General features: G+C 46.2%; 2 protein-coding genes across 4 annotated transcripts in view; both read right to left on the reverse strand.

The window, feature by feature from the left end:
• Nucleotides 1-1,203: 1,203 nt before the first annotated feature.
• On the reverse strand, nucleotides 1,204-2,313 carry LOC116979646 (transmembrane epididymal protein 1-like). The gene has a single exon (XM_033031304.1). It carries the CDS (start codon nucleotides 2,239-2,241, stop codon nucleotides 1,297-1,299), a length of 945 nt encoding a protein of 314 aa, XP_032887195.1. The 5' UTR covers nucleotides 2,242-2,313; the 3' UTR covers nucleotides 1,204-1,296.
• A 7,513-nt stretch (nucleotides 2,314-9,826) lies between these two features.
• Nucleotides 9,827-20,745, reverse strand: part of LOC116979647 (major facilitator superfamily domain-containing protein 8-like) — a 32,181-nt gene continuing 21,262 nt past the window's right edge. For all 3 annotated transcript variants that reach the window (XM_033031305.1, XM_033031306.1, XM_033031307.1), the window contains 7 exons: nucleotides 19,161-19,234; nucleotides 17,390-17,473; nucleotides 17,151-17,280; nucleotides 16,064-16,186; nucleotides 15,289-15,419; nucleotides 13,282-13,406; nucleotides 9,827-10,307 (listed from right to left, as the gene is read on the reverse strand). In XM_033031305.1, the coding sequence (XP_032887196.1) occupies nucleotides 13,317-13,406; nucleotides 15,289-15,419; nucleotides 16,064-16,186; nucleotides 17,151-17,280; nucleotides 17,390-17,473; nucleotides 19,161-19,234 (632 nt within the window). In that variant the 3' untranslated portion in view covers nucleotides 9,827-10,307; nucleotides 13,282-13,316. The remainder of the gene's footprint in view (nucleotides 10,308-13,281; nucleotides 13,407-15,288; nucleotides 15,420-16,063; nucleotides 16,187-17,150; nucleotides 17,281-17,389; nucleotides 17,474-19,160; nucleotides 19,235-20,745) is intronic.

Here is a 20,745-nt window from a genome sequence, read left to right on the forward strand (position 1 = left end):
ATGTTTCAATAAGATTCCCTCTTATCCTTCTAAAGACGATGCATTTCTCAACATTGGTTAAATCTAGATTAGGGTTCCCAACCTGGGGTAAATTTTGTCCACCCAGGAGGTAAATTTGTTGATTCTGGGTTTGTACATATTTCTTCTCATTGACTGACTGTGTTTGGTTCTGGTATACCGGTATCTGTTCATCATTAGTTGATCATAAATAAGTGAAATAACATTGTAATGTGCTATTAAAGTTGCCGGGGGTAAACGGGACGAACAAGACTGGTCTAGATGATCCAAACAATTATATATTAATCCATAGTTAAATTAGCCACTAAATCTCTGGGTGAACATTCAGATTAAAGTGAGTCACAATGCTTACTGACAATACTTACACATCTTCAAATATAACATTCCTTCCACAAGGAGTAAACAGGTGCTTTAAAATGTTTGACATCAGTTGATTTATTTATATATTGTAAGTAATAAAAGGGAAACTGCTCCAGATGTTCTGTTTCCAACATGTGGAGGTATTATCACCCTGCCGTTCAATTAGAAAACAGTGTAAACTAAGTCACAGACTCAGGTTTATACATATGAATAAAAGTTGCAGTGCACGCTGTCAAACTGCTGTAGGTGTAGGGAAGAGAGCATCCTCGATGGTTGCATCACGACCTGGATCAGTAACTCGAACGCCCAGCTACAAAGGTGACTACAGAGAGTGGTGGACACTGGCCACTCCATCACGGGTACTCACCTCCCCACCATCACAGGGATCTACAGGAGGCGCTGCCTCAAAAAGGCAGCCAGCATCATCAGAGACCCACACCACCCTGGCCACGCTCTCATCTCGCTGCTACCATCGGGGAAGAAGGTACAGGAGCCTGAAAACCGTGACCTCCAGGTTGAAGAACAGCTTCTGCCCAACAACCACCAGGCTCTTATACACCTCACAACACTAACCTCCGCAACTGTGATCGTCTACGGACTGTGTCCTTGGTTGCAACACCGACTTCAGCCTCACACTATAATGGTTACCCAGTATTATTGATCATTGATTTATTGATTGCTATATTTATCTACATGAAAGTCTGCTGCTGCAAGTCAGAATGTCATTGTTCAGTTGGCTGTACACAATTTAACTAGAGACTGGCTGGAAATGGAGGATGGGGAGAGAGGGAGGGAGGGAGGGGGGTGGGTGGGGGGGTTAGAGAGGGCAGGAGGAGGTGAGATTTGAGGGAGTCACTCGCCCCTACCCACCAAGCACCGAAGTTGAAGCCCCCTCTGTCTCTGTCTCTCGGCCGCTATTCAGGGTTCACATTCTTGCAGCAAGTGTGTTTCCTCCTCGGCTGCCCGCACTGCGTGGTACTCCACTCGGGAGGTTGTGCCGCCGGTGGTGGGCAGGTTGAAGACCAAGGCATCCTTGGCGTGGTGGAAGGCAGCGTTGGCCCCGGCGAGGCGGCGGCGGCGGCGGCAGCGGCAGCGGCTGAGCCACAGGGCGGTGAACCAGTAGATGGCCAGGAGCAGGGAGGCGTTGAGGGCCAGGTGCCAGCAGAAGAAGTTGGTGAGGAACATCAGGTTGGCCATGTCGCCGTCCGCCCACGGCTGCCCCAGGAACGGTCTGTAGAGGATGAAGGCGGCGTGGAGGAGCCAGCTGCCCTTCACCATCACCAGGCACGTCTTGGCGAACCACAGCAGCGGCTCGTTGGGTCTCCACAGCTCGGCGGTGAGGACCACACACACCAGGAGGCAGGCGAGCAGGAGCAGCGAGTGCACGGTGCTCTCCACCTGCTGCTTGCCGTGGGCGTGATGGTACAGTAGCAAGGCTTCAATGTAGAAGGGCAGAGCGATAGCCACCCTCTCGCACAGGTGGACGCGCCGGGGTAGACAAGCCTGGCTGATGATGTCCACCCATCCGCTCAGCGCGAAGTAGGCGTACATGGTGGCGTGCTGCCACTCGTTGGGGTGGATGAAAGGGTAGCCGGGCTTGTCCGGGTTGTACAGGTGCAGCTTGTCCACCCCGGGCGGGTAGAAGAACTCGGCCAGCACGGCCACCGTGCTGTACACCACCTTCATCACCCCCTCGGCCGGCACTCGCCCCACGCAGCCCCTCACCCCCGGACTGCGGGCCGCACCGGGCAGGCACAGTGTCCGCTGCCCCCGGGCCAGCAGCGACGAGAACCGGACCGCGTACAGCAGCCCGAACGACAAGAAGGCGATGCCCGGAGAGATGTGGCCGATAAAGGTGCCCATGTTGCCGGCGCAGAACCGGCCCGACCGGCTGGGGCAGTCAGGCAGAGGTGTAGAGCAGCGCTCCAGACACACCTTCCCTCCCTCCCTTCCTTCCTCTCTTCTCCCTCCCTCTCTCTCTTATCCCTCCCTCTCTCTCCTCTCTGTTCTCCCTCTCTCCTCCCTCCCTCCCTCTCGTCTCTCCTCCCTCTCTATTCTCCCTCCCTCCCTCTCTCTCTCCTTCCCTCTTCCCCCTACCTCCCTCTTCCCTTCTTCTATTTCTCTTCTCCCTCCTTCCCTCTCTCTTCTCCCTCCCTCTCACTCTTCTCCCTCCCTCCTTCTCTCTGTTCTCCCTCCTTCTCTCTCTGTTCTCCCTCCCTCCCTCTCGCTTCTACCTCCCCCCCCCTCTTTCTTCTCCTCCCCTCCCACCCTCTCTCTTTCTCCCTCAACCCTCTTTCTTCTCCCACGTTCCCTCTCTCTCTGCTCCCCTCCCACCCTCTCTCTTTCTCCCTCCCACCCTCTTTCTTCTCCCACATCCCCTCTCTCTCTCTCTCTCTCTCTCTCTCTCTCCTCCCCTCCCACCCTCTCTCTTTCTTCCTCCTCCCTCCCACACGATGACAATAATAGATCTAAACTACGACCAGGACAGACTGTAAGGCAATGGACCCACTGAATTCCTCCAGCACTTTGTGTTTTACGTCCGAGGATGTACACACCATTGAAGATAAATGGGGATACTGTGGATAGGGTGAGCTGATTTAAATACCTGGGAGTCCACATCTCAGAGGATCTGACATGGACATCACACGCCGCAGCACTGGTGAGTAAAGCAAGGCAGCGCCTTTACCACCTCAGGCAATTGAGGAAATTCAGAGTGTCTCTGAGGATCCTCCAATGCTTCTACTCGGCAGCTGTGGAAAACATCATGTCCAGAAATATCACGATTTGGTTTGGGAACTGCTCTGCCCAGGACAAGAAGGCTCTGCAGAGAGTAGTGCGTTCGGCCGAACGCACTATGGGAACTTCACTCGCCCCCCTGCAGGAACTATACATCAGAAGGTGCAACTTCAGAACCAACAAGATCATGGAGACCCCTTCCACCCCAGCCACGGACTGTTCCAGCTGCAACGGTCAGGCAAACGCCTCCGTTGCCATGCTGTGAGAACGGAGAGGATGAGAAGGAGTTTCTTCCCAGGGGCCATTAGGACTGTAAACTCCTATCTCTCCAGGGACAAAAGGCATTTGATAGAATTAATCATGAACAATTGTTTGTAAAATTGCTAGATAGAGGTGCCCCTAAATTTTTAGTGAGAATTTTAGTGTTTTGGTATGCCCATCAAACGTTTCAGGTTAAATGGGACAATGTTGTATCTGCTCCATTCTGTGTTAGTAACGGAGTGCGGCAAGGAGGAATTTTGTCTCCTATTTTATTTAATGTTTATATGGATGAATTATCAAATCAGTTAAATAGGTTAAAAACTGGCTGTCTTGTGGGCAACACTATTGTTAATCATCTTATGTATGCAGACGACCTGGTCCTGCTCTGTCCATATAGTGCTGGGCTGCAGCAGATGTTGAAGGTGTGCTCTCAGTATGGCCTTGATTATGACATAAAGTATAACGCTAAGAAAAGCCGCATAATGGTAATTAGAAGCGCTGAGGACAGGGAATCAACTTTTCCGACCTTTTATATGTCAGACAGTCCTCTTGCTGTGTGTGAGGAAATTAAATACCTAGGTCATGTCATATCTGATGACTGGAAGGATGACAAAGACCTCTACCGACAGCGCTGTAAAATTTATTTTCAAGCTAACATGCTTATAAGGAAGTTTTCTATGTGCTCTGACTCTGTGAAGTGTTCCCTGTTCAGAACCTACATCACACCGTTATATACTGCTCAATTGTGGTCTAACTATAAGAAAAAGAGTATGCAGAGGCTCAAGGTTGCATACAATGATGCAATGAGGTTGCTACTTCGTGTCCCTAGGTGGCATAGTGCCAGTCAATTGTTTGTGTCCACTAGAGTGCCAACCTGTGAGGCACTCTTAAGACAGCTGATGTTTAGTTTTATGTGTCGCCTGGACAAGTCAGAGAACCACATAATTGAAGCCCTAGTCAGCCCTCTGAAAAGCTGCTATAGATTCACTTCTAGGCTAAGATGGCATTGGTGCAATAGCTTGTATATCTTATAGGCTAATATGCAATTTTTAATGTATTTTTGTATCTCCTTATACTGTATGATGTGTTATATGGACCTGTGTCTGAAATAAAGCTTTAATATTATTATTATTATTATTATTTACTGTACTACTGTTTTGTGGTGTCTATTTAAAATTGCTGTTTTTTTCCTTTTTCTTCCCTCCCTCCCTCCCTCACACAAATATGTAATATGTGATTCTGTTCCATTCTGTTTGTAGTTTGTTTGTTTTTTGCAAACATTCGCGAGCATTGCCACTTTTCATTTCACTGCACATCTCATATGTGTATGTGAGGAATAAACTTGACTTGACTCACCTCCAGATGCAGGGACAGTTTCATCCCGGCTGTTCTCAGGCAACTGAACCATCCTACCACAACCAGAGAGCAGTGCTGAACTACTATCTACCTCATTGGTGACCCTCGGACTATCCTTGATCTGACTTTGCTGGCTTTACCTTGCACTAAACGTTATTCCCTTATCGTGTATCTGTACACTGTGAATGGCTTGATTGTAATCATGTACTGTCTTTCCGCTGATTGGTTAGCACGCAACAAAAGCAACACAAGCAGTGTGAAGGTAGACAAAAATGCTGGAGAAACTCAGCGGGTGAGGCAGCATCAATGGAGCGAAGGAATAGGTGACGTTTCGGGTCGAGACCCTTCTTCAAACGGATGTGAGGGTGGGGGAGCGGGAAGAAGAAAGGAAGATGCGGAGACAGTGGGTTGTGGGAGAGCTGGGAAGGGGAGGGGAAGGAGGGAGAAAGCAGGGACTACCTGAAATTGGAGGTCAATGTTCACACATGCATTACCAACAATCCCCTCTATTTTAACACTGTCAAATGTTGTCGCGCCCACTAGCATCATCATTCATTTTTGTTTACAATAGATTTCTTTGCGATTGGGTAGTGGACACACGGAACTGGGGATGCCGGAATCTTGAGCAAAACAAAGTGCTGGCGGAACTCTGTGTAGAAAGGAACTGCAGATGCTGGTTTAAACCGAAGATAATAGACAATAGACAATAGGTGCAGGAGTAGGCCATTCGGCCCTTCGAGCCAGCACCGCCATTCAATGTGATCATGGCTGATCATCCCCAATCAGTACCCCGTTCCTGCCTTGTCCCCATATCCCCCGACTACGCTATTTTTAAGAGCTCTATCTAGCTCTCTCTTGAAAGCATCCAGAGAACTGGCCTCCGCCGCCCTCTGAGGCAGAGAATTCCACAGACTCACCACTCTCTGCGAGAAAAAGTGTTTCCTCGTAGACATAAAAAGCTGGAGCAACTCAACGGGACAGGCAGCATCTCTGGAGAGAAAGAATGGGTGAGGTTTCTGGTCGAGACCCTTCTTCAGACTGAAGGAACTCAGCGGGTTATGCAGCAACTGTGGAGGGGATGGACAGGCAACGATTTGGGTTGGAACCCTTCTTCGGACTGGAGGTGGGGGGGGGGGGGAGGGTGTAAAAGTCGGAAGTGGAATGGGAGCAGGACAAACTGAGTAAATAGGTGGATACAGGCTAGAGGGGCTTCATTGGGAAATGTTTGGTTGTGTTGGAGCACACCTTGTTTAGTTTGTGGCTGTTTTTTAATACTTTCTTTCCAGCAACCTTTTGGCTCTGAAGCCTTTTGGTCTGAAGGGTCTCGACCAGAAACATCGCCCATTCCTTCTCTCCAGAGATGCTGCCTGTCCCGCTGAGTTACTCCAGCATTTTGTGCCTACCTTCGATTTAAACCAGCATCTGCAGTTCTTTCCTACCCCTTTGGCTCTACATTTATTTTCCTTGAGCACAGAATCATAGAATGGTGCAGCATGGGAACAGACCCTTCGGCCCATCATGTCCATACTGGGCAAGTCTGGCCCACATCCCTTTAAATTTTCCTATCCATATATGTGTCCTAATGTCTTTTAAACGCTGTCATTGTATCCACTGCTATACTTTCCTCTGGCAACTCGTTCAAGATATGGACGACCCTCCGACTGAAAATAAATTGCCCCTGAAGTCCCTCTCAAAACTCTCCCCTCTCACCTTAACCCTGTGCCCTCTAGTTTTAGAATCCTCTACCCTGGGATAAAGACACTTTATCCGTGCCCCTCATGATCTTGTACACCTCAACAAGGTCACCCCTCAGCCTCCCACGCTCCAAAGAATAAAAAGTCCCAGCCTATCCAACCCTGTAACTCAAGCCCACAAGCCCAGGTAACATCCTGCTGTTGGAAGGAGCTGCAGGTGCTGGTTTAAACCGAAGATTAGACACAAAATGCTGGAGTAACTCAGCAGGACAGGCAGCATCTCTGGGGTGAAGGAATGGGTGACATGACCATTCAGACTATTTTTCGTTCTATATCTCTCTACACCAGTTTAAGAATAAGGGGTAAGCCATTTAGAACAGAGGTGAGGAAACATCTTTTCTCACAGAGTTGTGAGTCTGTGGAATTCTCTGCCTCAGAGGCCGGTTCTGTGGATACTTTCAAGAGAGAGCTGGATAGGGCTCTTAAAGATAGCGGAGTCAGGGGATATGGGGAGAAGGCAGGAACGGGGTACTGATTGGGGATGATCAGCCATGATCACATTGAATGGCTCGAAGGGCAGAATGGCCTACTCCTGCACCTATTGTCTATTGTATATCACTGTCTATATCTCTCATTTCCATTTCCACTGACTCTCGTCTGAAGAAGGGTCTCAATCCGAAACGTCACCCATTCCTTCTCCGCAGAGATGTTAACATCCTGGTGAATATCTTCTGCACCCTTTCCAACTTTAGAATAAGACAGATATCAAATATTTTGGAATATACTAATAATATTACCACAACAATATTACAATAGAACCACAATAATAAATTTGGCTCAAAATACATAATTTCAGGAAACCAAGCTAGGATGGAAAGCATATTTCTGCTTGCTCCCCTCAAAATAATTGTTCCAGCATGTTCAAGGCAAGGGATTTCTCTTAGGCTTTCCTTAAAGGATTTTCTCTTCGGTCGTGGAGGCAGTGTTGATCTGATTCGCTTGCCCCTCCCTGCTCCAGTATTTCTCTGTGTTTGCTGAACACAGAAATAATTAACTGGTTAGAAACCAAAACTCCTCATTTGATTGACAATGAAAAATCAATAAATCCCTGGCCCTTGCCAGCATAAGCCTGGTTAAAATGGGCCTCCCACTGGAGGCAAGGAGCTGAAACAATGGATCGACTGAGCTTGGAATTTAGAAGGATGAGAGGATATCTTATAGAAACATATACAATTCTTAAGGGATTGATGCAGGAAAAATGCTCCCGATGTTGGGGGAGTCCAGAACCAGGGGTCACCGTTTAAGAATAAGGGGTAGACCATTTAGGACTGAGATGAGGAAAAACTTTTTCACCCAGAGTTGTGAATCTGTGGAATTCTCTGCCACAGAAGGCAGTGGAGGCCAATTCACTGGATGAATTCAAGAGACTTTGGATGTGGCTCTTGGGAATCAAGGGATATGGAGGGAAAAGCAGGAACGGGATACTTCCTCTTGTTGAGTCCACACACAAGATTAGAAGTTGTTCAGCCAGAGCTGCACACTTCTTGGCTTCTGCATGCAATGGTGTCTGTTTTGTCGCTTCTTGTGCTTCTTGTGCGCGGTGGTGGAAAGATTAGTGGAAATAGGGCCGCGACGTGAACGCTCTTTCCTTGATTTTACTGATTTTTGGATCAGCCATGATCATATTCAATGGCTGTGCTGGCTCAAAGGGCCGAATGGCCAACTCCTGCACCTATTTTCTATGTTTGTATGAAATACGTGCACATCCCAAACAGGGTGGTGAATCTGTGGAATTCTTTGCCACAGACGGCTGTCGAGACTCTTCAGACTGATGTCAGGGGTGGGGGGGTGGAAAAAGGGTCTCGACCAGAAATGTTGCATACTCCTTTTCTCCATCGATGCTGCCCCATCCGCTGAGTTTTTCCAGCATTTTTTGTCTACTTTTGATTTATCCAGCATCTGCAGTTCCTTAAACATTTTGTCTACCCCACTGCAAAATCTCCTCAATGCAAGTCTACTTTGAAGAAGTTCTCCTCCTCTCTTCGAAGACAGTTTAGCAACATCCCACATAGCCCACTGTCTCCGCCTCTTCCTCTCTTTTTCCCACCCCGACATAAGTCTGAAGGGTCTCGACCAGAAACGTCGCCTACTCCTTTTCTCCATAGATGCCGCCTCACCCGCTGAGTTTCTCCAGCATTTTTTGTCTACTTTCAATTTTATCCAGCATCTGCAGTTCCTTCTTGAACAATAGACAGTAGATATCCATTTCAAGTAGCTGTGCAGCATTTTTCCTCGTATATACCATTCTTATGAGTCACGGAATCATACAGCATAGAAACAGGCACTTTAGGTGCAAACCCCACACAGGTCTTTGGTGGCACGGTGGTGCAGCTGGTGGAGCTGCTGCTTCACAACACCAGAAACCCGGGTTCCATCCTGACTACTGGTGCTGTCTGCGTGGAGTCTGGCTGGTGTGGAGGTGGAGGGGCAGGTAGTGGTGTAAAGAAAGCAGGGACGTTGCAGAAGGACGTGGACAGGTTGGGAGCGTTGGCAGAGAAGTGACAGATGGAATAGACAATAGGTGCAGGAGTAGGCCATTCGGCCCATCGAGCCAGCACCGCCAGTGTATAGTGCAGCAAAGTGCGGAGCCATGCATTTTGATAGTAGCAATAAAGGCGTAGACTATATTCAAAATGGGGAGAGAATCCAGAATTCGGAGGTGCAAAGGGACTTGGGAATGCTGGTGCAGGATTCCCAAAATGTGAATCTGCAAGTCGAATCGGTAGTAAAGAAAGCAAACTCAACGTTAGCATTTATATCAAGAGGGATTTTATACAAAAACAGGGATGTAATGCTGAGGCTCTATAAGGCGCTGGTCAGGCCACATTTGGAATATTGTGAACAATTTTGGGCTCCATATCTGAGGAAGGATGTGCTGGCTGTGGAGAGGGTCCAGAGGAGGTTTACAAGAATGATCCCAGAAATGAGTGGGTTAACCTATGATGGGCGTTTGACGGCAGTGGCCTGTACTCGCTGAAATTTAGAAGAATGGGGGGTGACTTTTCAAGTCGGGACCCATCTTCAGACTGATTTTAGCAGGAAGGTGGGGGAGAACGAAAGCTTGAAAAGGGGAGGGGCAGGACAAAGCTGGACAGGTAATAGGTTGATACAGGTGAGAGGTTTTGATAGGCAGATGATGGACAAAGGTCAGAAATGAAAAGAGGAGGCAAAAGAGTTGAAGTTGTGAAGCTCGAGGGAGGAAAGTAGGTGGAAGGGGAGGGTGAGATAGAGGAGCGAGCCCAGGTGAGGCACAGAGGTGTGAAGTTAATACTTACGATGCTCGACATTTAAATTTGCCATTAGGCAGACAAATTTGCTAGTTTTCTACAAGATAACTGAAATCAGAATTAAATTAGTTATTTATTACATGTTCTTTTTTAAAACAGTCAGGTCCATCGTCAATACAAAACATACTCCATCAAATACATTTATGACACACTGTCACATCTAACATTGTCTATTTTCCACAGTTTCAGAACACATTTGATGCACACTTACACCTGAATGCAGAAAATGTGATTTTTATCTTAAATGCAGTCTATTTAACAGTGATTTAAAAATAAATTTTCTCAAAATCATGTCCTGCAATTTAAAATATAAATTCTAGAAACGATATACTCTGAGAGAACCTGAAATGAACAGGACTGCATTATTTTGTTCACATTTTAATATTGCCTTTCTAGTTTCTCCGATCACTTTATATAACATTATATTGTTCTTTACATTTATCACCACGTACAAAAGGTTTGCTTGATCAGAATGTCCACATTCAATGTGGCAGCATTATGTAGTAAAAAGCATCGCAGCAGCAGCATTGGACATCTGTGAAGGGGGAGAAAAAAAAAAGACATTTAGTGCAAATCAACATTTTACTCATTTTCATTTTAATGCACTAGAAATTAAAATATGACAAGGCAAAAAAAGAATCATTGTGGGTAGATGACAACTGAACAGTTAATCAAACTGGTAGATACGAAATGCTGGAGTAACTCAGCGGGACAGGCAGCATCACCTGGAGAAGGAATGGGCGATGCTTCGGGTCGAGACCCTTCTTCAGACTCACCCGAAACGTCACCCATTCCTTCTCTCCAGAGATGCTGCCTGTCCCGCTGAGTTACTCCATCATTTTTGCTTACCTTCGATTTAAACCAGCATCTGCAGTTCTTTACCTACAGTTAATCAACTGGTTCAGGTTATAAAACAGGGGACGCATCGATGGTTTATAATATTTTCATCTCTAAATACTATATCGCATAGTCCGTCACACAGACCGGCTTCCCAACCGTCGAATCCCATCTACACTTCCCGCTGCCTTGAGAAGGTAACCAACATAATCAAGGCCCACTCACACCTCTCTGTTCATTCCCTCTTCTTCCCTCTCCCGTCGGGCAGCTTGATAGCATGTACCACTAGATTTAGCAGCAGCTTCTTCCCCTCTGTTATCAGACATCTGAACTGACGTTCCATAAGCTAAGGGTGTAGCTCTGATCTTCCAACCTACCTCATTGCCAACCTTGCACTTTTTCCCCTGTAACTGAAATGCTATAACGCTGTAAGTCTATGTTCTGCACTCTGGTCTCTTTCTCTTTGCACTACCTGCTCTACTTGTGCATGGTTTGACTGTACTCGTGTATCATGTGATTTGATTTAACAGGATTAGGCAGAAAGAACAACAGTGGGAAATGTTTAGGAAATATCGGTTAATGTTTCTGAACTGAGGCAAGCCAGAGTTGTCAAATAGCCTTTTGTGATCTTTCTAAACCACAAAGTTGCTGTAATAAAATTAAAAGGAACTGCAGATGCTGGTTTATGTCAGATAGACACAAAGTGCTGGAGTAATTCTACGGGTCAGGCAGCACCTCGAGAGAAAAAGTATAATCAACCAATTAATGAATGAATTAATACGTTTATTGGCCAAGTATTCACATACAAGGAATTTGCCTTGGTGCTCCGCCCGCAAGTGACGACACTATAGTAGTATTGAGTCTGAAGAAGGGTATCGACCCGAAGCATTGCCTATTTCCATCGCTCCATAGATGCTGCCTCACCTGCTGAGTTTCTCCAGCATTTCTGTCTCCCTAGAACACATTAGGAGATGTTTTTGGGTTGGTATTGGCTTCAGGATGTGGGGGGGGGGGGATTGAAAGCAAGAAGACCAGGACAAATCAGGGCCACCAACAGATGGCCTCAGGCAGGGAGGTTCCCTGATAGACCAACTGTTGGCGAGTGACGGCGTGATCCAAAGAGAAATACACGGTTGTGAACCGTGGAGCTGGTTAATGGAGGGGGGGGGGGGAGGGGGGAGTGTAGGTAGAAGTTACCTCAAATTCAAGGATTCAACGTTCAGAAAGATACAGCATGGAAACAGGCCCTTCAGCCCACTGAGTAAATGCTGACCATCCATCGCCTATTCTCAATTTCCCACCCACTCCAGTTTGATTCTTGCTAGGAATTGATCATGGATATTTCTCTTTGTGAGACAGAAGTGATGCTGATCAGGAACTGATGCTGATCATTCTGTTTACTACATTGATAAACCTCCAGTCATTTACTCTCACTTAGACCAAGTTTGTTCACATTTATTGTCACATGCACCAAATAAGATACAGTGATATTTGAGTTGCCAAACAAGTAAAAAGAACACAATACACAATAAATGTAAAATAAACATCCACCACAGTGGAATCGCGTTCCTCACTGTGATAGAAGGCAAATTAATAGTATCATTTAGCCACCAGTTTTATTTCCTATTTTTCATACATTTACCGTCATATTGATTAAAAAATGCACAAAAACAGGACCTGCGGCACTGATCGACCATTGATCACCCGTTCACACCAGCTCTGTGCTGTCCCACTTTCTCATCCAATCCCTGTAGTCTCGGGACAATTTACAGAGGGCCAATTAACATACAAACCCGCACGTCTTTGGGCTGTGGGAGAAAACGGAGCACCTTTGGGCGGTCACGGTGGCGCAGCGGTAGAGTTACTGCCTTACAATGATTGCAGTGCCAGAGACCCGGGTTCGATCCTGACTGCGGGTGCTGTCTGCCCCGAGTTTGTCGGTCTCCCCGTGACCTGCGTGGGTTTTCACCGAGATCTTCTGTTTCCTCCCGCACTCCAAAGACGTGCAGGTTTGTAGATTAATTGGCTTGGTAAATGTTGAAATTATCCCTAGTGGGTAAAGGATAGTGCTAATGAGCGGGGATCACTGGTTGGCATGGACCTGGTGGTCCGAAAGATCCTGTTTCCGCGCTGCATCTCTAAACTAAACTAAATTGAAGACACAGAGTGCTGGAGTAACTCAGCGGGTCAGGCAGCATCTGTGGTGAACATGGATAGGTGACGTTTCATAGAGTGCTGGAGTTACTCTGCGGGTCAGGCAGCATCTGTGGAGAACATGGATAGATGACGTTTCATAGAATGCTGGAGTTACTCAGCGGGTCAGGCAGCATCTGTGGAGAACATGGATAGGTGACGTTTCATAGAGTGCTGGAGTTACTCAGCGGGTCAGGCAGCATCTGCGGAGAACATGGATAGGTGACGTTTCATAGAGTGCTGGAGTTACTCAGCGGGTCAGGCAGCATCTGTGGAGAACATGGATAGATGACGTTTCATAGAATGCTGGAGTTACTCAGCGGGTCAGGCAGCATCTGCGGAGAACATGGATAGGTGACGTTTCATAGAGTGCTGGAGTTACTCAGCGGGTCAGGCAGCATGTCTAGGGAACATGGATAGGTGACGTTTCAGGTCGGGTCCCTTCCTCAGACAGTTATACTTTTGCCCCTCAGTTTTACCTTGTACACTCCTACTCGAGTTCATGACATTTTAATCAGTCATCATCCATGTTTCTTCTGTTCACAGATGACATTTGTGATGGGGCGGGTTCAACCAGATAGCTGTAGGACAATATCATCATTATCTGAAGCAGAAACCAAAGTTACCCAAATGCAGTTCATTCATTTTCATCAAGTCAAGTCAGGTTTATTCGTCACATACACATACGAGATGTGCAATGAAATGAAAAGTGGCAATGCTTGCGGATTTGTGCAAAAACTACAAAACAGAATGGAACAGAATCACATATTTACATATTACATGCACATATTATTACTATTTGGATTAAAATAATCAAACTCGACTAGTACGTCTTCCATTCCTTTATAAAACCAAAAAGATTGGCATGTTGCATGTAATTATGTAGATTCTGGTCAAATGATACATCTTTTAATTTTTTTTAAAAAAGACACAGAATGCTGGAGTAACAATTATCAGGAAACATCTTTTGGGAACATGGATAGGTGATGTTTCAGATTGGGACCCTTCATCAGAATGAATGTAGGGGGGGGGGGGGGGGGTTTAGGAAGCCGGAAGAGGGGTGGGGTCGGGACAAAGGCTGGCAAGTGTTTAGAGGTACAGTGCGGTAACAGGCCCTTCAGCCCATCGAGTCCGCACCGACCAGCGATCCCCGCACATTAACACTATCCTACACACACTAGGGACAATTTTCAATTTTACCAAGCCAATTAATGTACAAATCTGTACGCCTTTGGAGTGTGGGAGGAAACCAGAGCACCCGGAGTAAACTTATGCGGTCATGGGGAGAACGTGCAAACTCCGCACAGACAGCACCCGTAGTCAAGATGGAACCCGGGTCTCTGGGGCTGTGAGGCAGCAACTCTACCGCTGCGCCAACGTGCCGGCCTCTCAAGTGATAGGTGGATACTGGAGAGGGGAGGTTTTGATTGGCAGATGGTTGGACAAAGGCCTGAGATGAAAAGATGGAAGGTGAGAGATTAGAAGAGAAGACACGCGAAACGTGAAGCCAGACGACGGGATCTCAGTGCGAAGGGATGGTCAACGGGTTAATAGAGGCAGGACGGTGGGAGAAATGGGGGTGCATCAAGGTAGGGCACAGTTTGTCCATACTGTGATGGCATCGCTCATTCACAGGTACCCACGGAGTAGCAGAAGCCTTGGCCTACAAGCCCTGCTGGCCTAACATTCTTAGATATCCAGAAATAATCTGAGCAGGCAACAGGAACTCTAAATTAGCTTTGATATTGTCAATTGAAGGAAGAGTACAGAAATGGCTAGACAAAGCTCCCGAGCAAAGCATCAAGTGCTGGAGGAACTCGGCCGTTCAAGTGGAGGGAATGGACAGGTGACGTTTCAGACTCTGTGGAGTCAAAGCTCTTGTTCCAACTCAAATTGGCTGAGATCAGCCATGAGGTGAGCTCCAAAGCCTCAGTCCATTTGCCAGCCAGGGTAAAAAGGCCTACATAGTTTCACACGCTCTGATGTATTGTCACGCACAAAGCTTTTATTCTGTACCGAGTTGTAGTTTTATTTAGTTTTTAGAGACACAGCGCGGAAACAGACCCTTCAGCCCACTGAGTCCACGCCGACCAGCAATCCCCGCACCCTAACACTATCCTTCACACTAGGGACAATTTAGCCAAGGCCAATTGACCCATACACATTTTGGAGTGTGGGAGGAAACCGGAGAACCTGTAGAAAACCCACGCAGGTCACAGGAAGAACGTACAAACTCCGTATAGACAGAACCCATAGTCAGGATGGAACCTGGGTCTCCGGCGCTGTGAGGCAGCAACTCTACTGCTGCACCACAGTGCCACTGTGGGAACTATCACTGCTCATATAACTACAAACGCTGTCAAAACCCCCAATTGTTCAGAATCTGCAATTTGCAAATGGATTTCCAAATGATGAATTACAAACTCCATCATGTGAGAAATCCTAATGCAATTGACATTTTAGTGAGCTATTTTCAGTTTACTTACAGTTAGAAGTGTCAGAAGTCCCATCATGACGCCAAACATGATATAAAGATTATGAATTAGTCCCCCCGCCCACATTGGGCCCATTATTGTGGCAATTCCACCTATTGATCGACGCAGTCCATGACTAAATCCTACAAAAGATAAAGGAGACATTTCAGAGCTAAACACCAAGACATTAAAATCAATCCACACTCTACTCAGAATTAAAGGATGTTCTTTTAGGAAGGAGAGGAGGAGGAATTTCTTTAGTCAGAGGGTGGTGAATCTGTGGAATTCAATGCCACAGAAGGCTGTGGAGGCCAAGTCAGTGGATATCTTTAAGGCAGAGATAGATAGATTCTTGATTAGTACGGGTTTCAGAGGTGATGGGGAGAAGGCAGGAGAATGGGGTCAAGCAGCATCTCTGTAGAAACATATCTTTGTATTTTTTGCATATCTTTCATTCATTTGTTTTATATCTCTCGACATCACGTCTATATCTCTCGATTCTCTGTCCCGACTCTAGTCTGAAGAAGGGTCTTGACCCGAAACGTCACCCATTCCATCTCTCCAGAGATGCTGTCCATCCCGCTGAGTTACTCCAGCATTTAGTGTCTATCTTCAGCATCTCAGGAGGACATGGATAGGTGATGTTTCAAGTCGAGACCCTTCCTCAGACTGAAGGCCCACCAATGACACCAATGACAGTTATTATCTGAACTGTAATTCTACAGTACAAACAGGTCACAGGAACTTGAGGGTGTTGGAGAAGAAGAGAAACCACAACCAAACTGACCTTGAGTTTTCTCCGCTGTCACTTTTGAAAATAAAGATACTTGAGATACTGCGACAAAGGGCAAGCCCAGGATCTGGAGAAACACACCAACCACAAACTCGCAGAGCAAAATGGAAAACCCTCCTGTTAAAGAATAGAGTTGCACGGTTAAAACCCAACCTATTGAAAATAAATCTAAGGCTGACTGGACAAAATTCCAATGCTATCTACTTGTAGTTGAATACTAGGGGGAAAGCAGATATTGTGGATGTGTGACACTTTGTAAAAATATTGGTTGAGAGGTAATTTTCTGGAAGTGAAGTAGCAAGAAGCTCTGTCGTGGACAGAGACCTTGGACCTTGCTCCTTGCCCAGCAGAGGCAAGCCTCTGGAGCTATTGAGGTGAAAGACCAGTGCCTTGAAATCCACATCAGCAGACATACAAAGTTTTAGAAACTCTGTTTCTGGACAGCAAATACTAAGACCTAACACCAAGGTGTGGTCACCACAAAGATTTTAAGCAATGCTTTTCGCATAGACATAACGCTTCCAATACATATATCCCAGACCCTCTGACATATTAAATCTTTTGAAACTGCTGGTACACTGTACTGGTTTAAACCAAAATAAGGCAAACATGGACATTGTTCAATGATATGGTTGCATGTGCAATCGATTAGTACGGGTGTCAGGGATTTCGGAGGGAAGACAGGGGAATGGGGTGGAGAGGGAAAGATAGATCAGCCATGATTGAATGGTGGAGTAGTCTTGATGGGCCAAATGACCTAATTCTGCTCCTATCACTTATCAACATGCAATATCAATAGAGTTCCTCTGCGACCTACCTGATTAGCAATATATAGCACCATTTTCATCTTGTATGGATTCACTTCAATGTTAAGAGCTTCATACAACTTCCTAAGCGATTTGTTGATACAGATATCTACACTAGTTTCTAAATGTCAGTCACCAATCTTTACCTTGCACAGAGGATATGACACCCTCACGGAACTAACTATTTCTAGATCAGAAACGATAGCTAGTTGGAGAAATATTTATTCTTGAAAACCCTGTGTATAAAACAGGCACAAATACAATAAAATTGTTACCTTTAGGATTTGCCAAGAAGATTAAACACCAAACACAAGAAATGTTGCATATGACAAGCCCCAGTGCCAGAATTACTCGATCTGCAAATTTAGTGCTTAGCCACCTCACAATAAAAAATCCAATTATTACCTACAAAACAGAAAATGAGGTCATCCCAGGTCTGTGTTTCAATGCCTATTGATTTTTAGAAGTCAAATCCACAATGTATGGTAATGTTGAACTGCATCTTGAAGCTTACCTCCACTCCACACATACAGTACATCAAACTGTTCTCCAGTTCTCCAAAGTTGAAATATTTCTGGGTCATTGGGGTAACCATTGTCTAAAGTTGAAAAAAATATTATTAACTTAATAGTGCATTAAACATATTTTCTAAAAGCAACAAAATAAAATTGCTGCATTCAAAAGATTTTAACAATAGACAATAGGTGCAGGAGTAGGCCATTCAGCCCTTCGAGCCAGCACCTCCATTCAATGTGATCATGGCTGATCATCCACATTCAGTACCCCGTTCCTGCCTTCTACCCATATCCCCTGACTCCGCTATCTTTAAGAGCCCTATCTAGCTCTCTCTTGAAAGTATCCAGTGAACCCGCCTCCACCGCCCTCTGAGGCAGAGAATTCCACAGACTCACAACTCTCTGCGTGAAAAAGTGTTTCCTCATCTCCGTTCTAAATGGCTTACCCCTTATTCTTAAACTGTGGCCCCTGGTTCTGGACTCCCCAAACAACTACAGAACGATCTGAAGCTGTCCATTTAACAACTACAGAACAATCCGATCTGAAGGGACCGTCCATTCCCTCCACAGATGCTGCCTGGCCCACTGAGTTCCTCAAGCACTTTAGTTTAGTTTAGTTTAGAGATACAGCACGGAAACAGGCCCTTCGACCCACCAAGTCCGTGCCGACCAGCGATCCCCGCACATTAACACTATCCTACACACACTAGGGACATTTTACATTTTTACCTAGCCAATTAACCTAGTGTGGGAGGAAACTGAAGATCTCGGAGAAAACCCACGCGGTCACGGGGAGAACGTAAAAACTCCGTACAGACAGCACGCATATTCGGGATCGAACCCAGGTTTGGTGTACTGTAAGGCAGCAACTCTACCGCTGCGCCACCCTGTTCTACACAAAATTCCAGCATCTGCAGTTCCTTGGGTCTACTGCCAAGTGTTGATAGAGGATTAGTCAATGGAAATGAATGTCAAGGGAGGTGGTTCAACTTTCTCTGGATCGAGACTGACGAGGTCTGGCACTACTGCGGCAGCTGTCAACCCAAATCCGAACGTTATCCAGTCCTTACTCTGAGCAGAAACTACCGCCTCCTTCCCCAAGAAGGTGCAAATGGAACGGAACATTATTCAGTCATCAGCAACCACCCTTTAACTACGGGAGCGGAAAAGTCTATGAAGCAGAAGACTGGTGAGCTTAGGACAAGCCAGGACTAGGGCAGCACAGCAGCGCAGCCAGAGACCCAGGTTCTGTATACAGAGTGGAGTTTGTGCTGAGAACGGGCCCCTGAGGATCACCTTCAATGGTGGCCCAGGGCTCAGAGGGTCAGGCAGCATCTCTGGAGAAAAGGAATAGGTGACGTTTCGGGTCGAGACCCTTCTTCAGATGCTGTCTGACTCGCTGAGTTATTCCAGCTTTTTTGTGTCTATCTCAGGTGAGTTTATAAATCAGTAAATGCATTGGCCACATTTACAATGCCAGCTTTTGGGTCCAGGATTATGAATTATAAGAGCAGCTGTAACTTCAGTTTATGAGAGACACAAGAGAGCACAGATGCTGGAACCTTGAGCAAACCGCAGAGTGCTAGAGGAACTCAACGGGTCAGGCAGCCTCTGTGGAGGGAATGGACAGGCAGTGCATGGGGTCGGGGCCATCTCTCCGACTTTGGTTTATTAGGTACACCTTGGATAACACCTTGTCCAGCACCTAGCCACAATGCCATCACACCCCTGCTTCAACTAGGTGCTTGATTACAGTGGAGTGTTGAATACCTCTAGCGCAGTCTGATTGAAGAGAGTAATGAATTGTGCTGTCAATACAACAACCACTTCCTCGCGTAGATATTCTGAAATAAATAAAAACACTGACTGATTAAATAATGAATTTAACAAAACTGGAAGTTTTAATAAGATACAATGGATTTTTGTTTATTGTGAACACATGTTTTATTGAAATGTAAAAATCAGATGTGTTCTACAACAAGATAGACACAGAGTGCTGGAGTAACTCAGCGGGACAGGCAGCATCTGTGGAGAACATGGATAGGTGATGTTTCACAGAGTGCTGGAGTAACTCAGCGGGTCAGGCAGCATCTCTGGAGAACACGGATAGGTGACATTTCAGGTCGGAACTCTTATTCAGACTAGTCTACAACAGATGGGTAATGATTCTGTCAACTTACTGGTTGAGCAGTAAAAGACAACAATAAAACCCTGACTGGATATTTTGATAAAGCTAAGAATTAGCTCAGTGTTTTCTGCGCTGCGGGTGGTCCCCACTGACCCCATGATGTAAGGAAGGCTCATTGATGAAGGAGCTGGAGTGGGCTGGGACTAGGTCACTGTCCAGGTGAACTCCAGGGGGCATGATGATCTCCAACAAACTTTGTAGATCAAACAGTATTGCTGATTTGATCCATGTCTGGTTTTGCTGCTGACCTGATCCATAATCCATGTTAGGTTTCCACACTACCACCTGGTAGAATGCGGGCAGCCATGTTGGTTAGTTCAACCTATGACTCAGAGCCTACAGTACTAATTTCGATGGTCTCCGTATGTATTCCAATTAAAGCACTTGTTATGATATACAATGAGTCTATCAATAGTACTTTGCACAACCTTCACCTTCCTGATACCAGTCCAATCGTTTGTTGGTGTACCAATCCAATTACTGACGCATCTGAAGAAGGGTCTCCACCCAAAACGTCTATTCCTTTTCTCCAGAGATGCTGCCTGGCCCACTGAGTTACTCCAGCATTGTGTGTCTATTTTCAGTCTATTTTCAGTGTAAGTTCCCTCCTACACAATGGGGTTTTTAATTCCCTTTGATTAAGGGCAGTGGGCAGGTGCTATAGACCTGCACGGGAAGGTAGATGCTCCCGCCCCCACGAGTCTCGGGCAGATGGGGCTCGTCAGCTTGGGAAGGCAGTCCATCTAGGAGAGCGAAAACTCTGATTTAAAACCTCCACTGCCTTGTGGCCATATCCAGTCATGGAAAAGGCTCCTGGAGTAAACCTCAAGAAAACCCGGAGACGGAGCCCCTATGCAGTTCGTCGTTGTCTACAACTTTGCTCTGGCAGCTCCTGCGACGGCACTGGTGCCAAACTGTAACGGCCCTGCTGTTCCTTTGGATCGATCAGCGACGTGGAGAGAGGGGACGTGCTGCATGGACAACAGCCTGCCCTCCATATGACATCGCACATGGTCAGTCTTGGCCAATTACCATTACCTTCATCTAACCCAGTGAAGTTCAAAATGCCAGCCAACTTTCTTTCATGGAAAATTTAAAATAAAATGTTTTTGCTGCTAATACTTGTTACGTATAATAGGCAAATACATTCATATAAGTTGGATAGAT

The sequence above is a fragment of the Amblyraja radiata genome, chromosome 13 (genome assembly GCF_010909765.2).
Source record: "Amblyraja radiata isolate CabotCenter1 chromosome 13, sAmbRad1.1.pri, whole genome shotgun sequence".
Taxonomy (NCBI): domain Eukaryota; kingdom Metazoa; phylum Chordata; class Chondrichthyes; order Rajiformes; family Rajidae; genus Amblyraja; species Amblyraja radiata.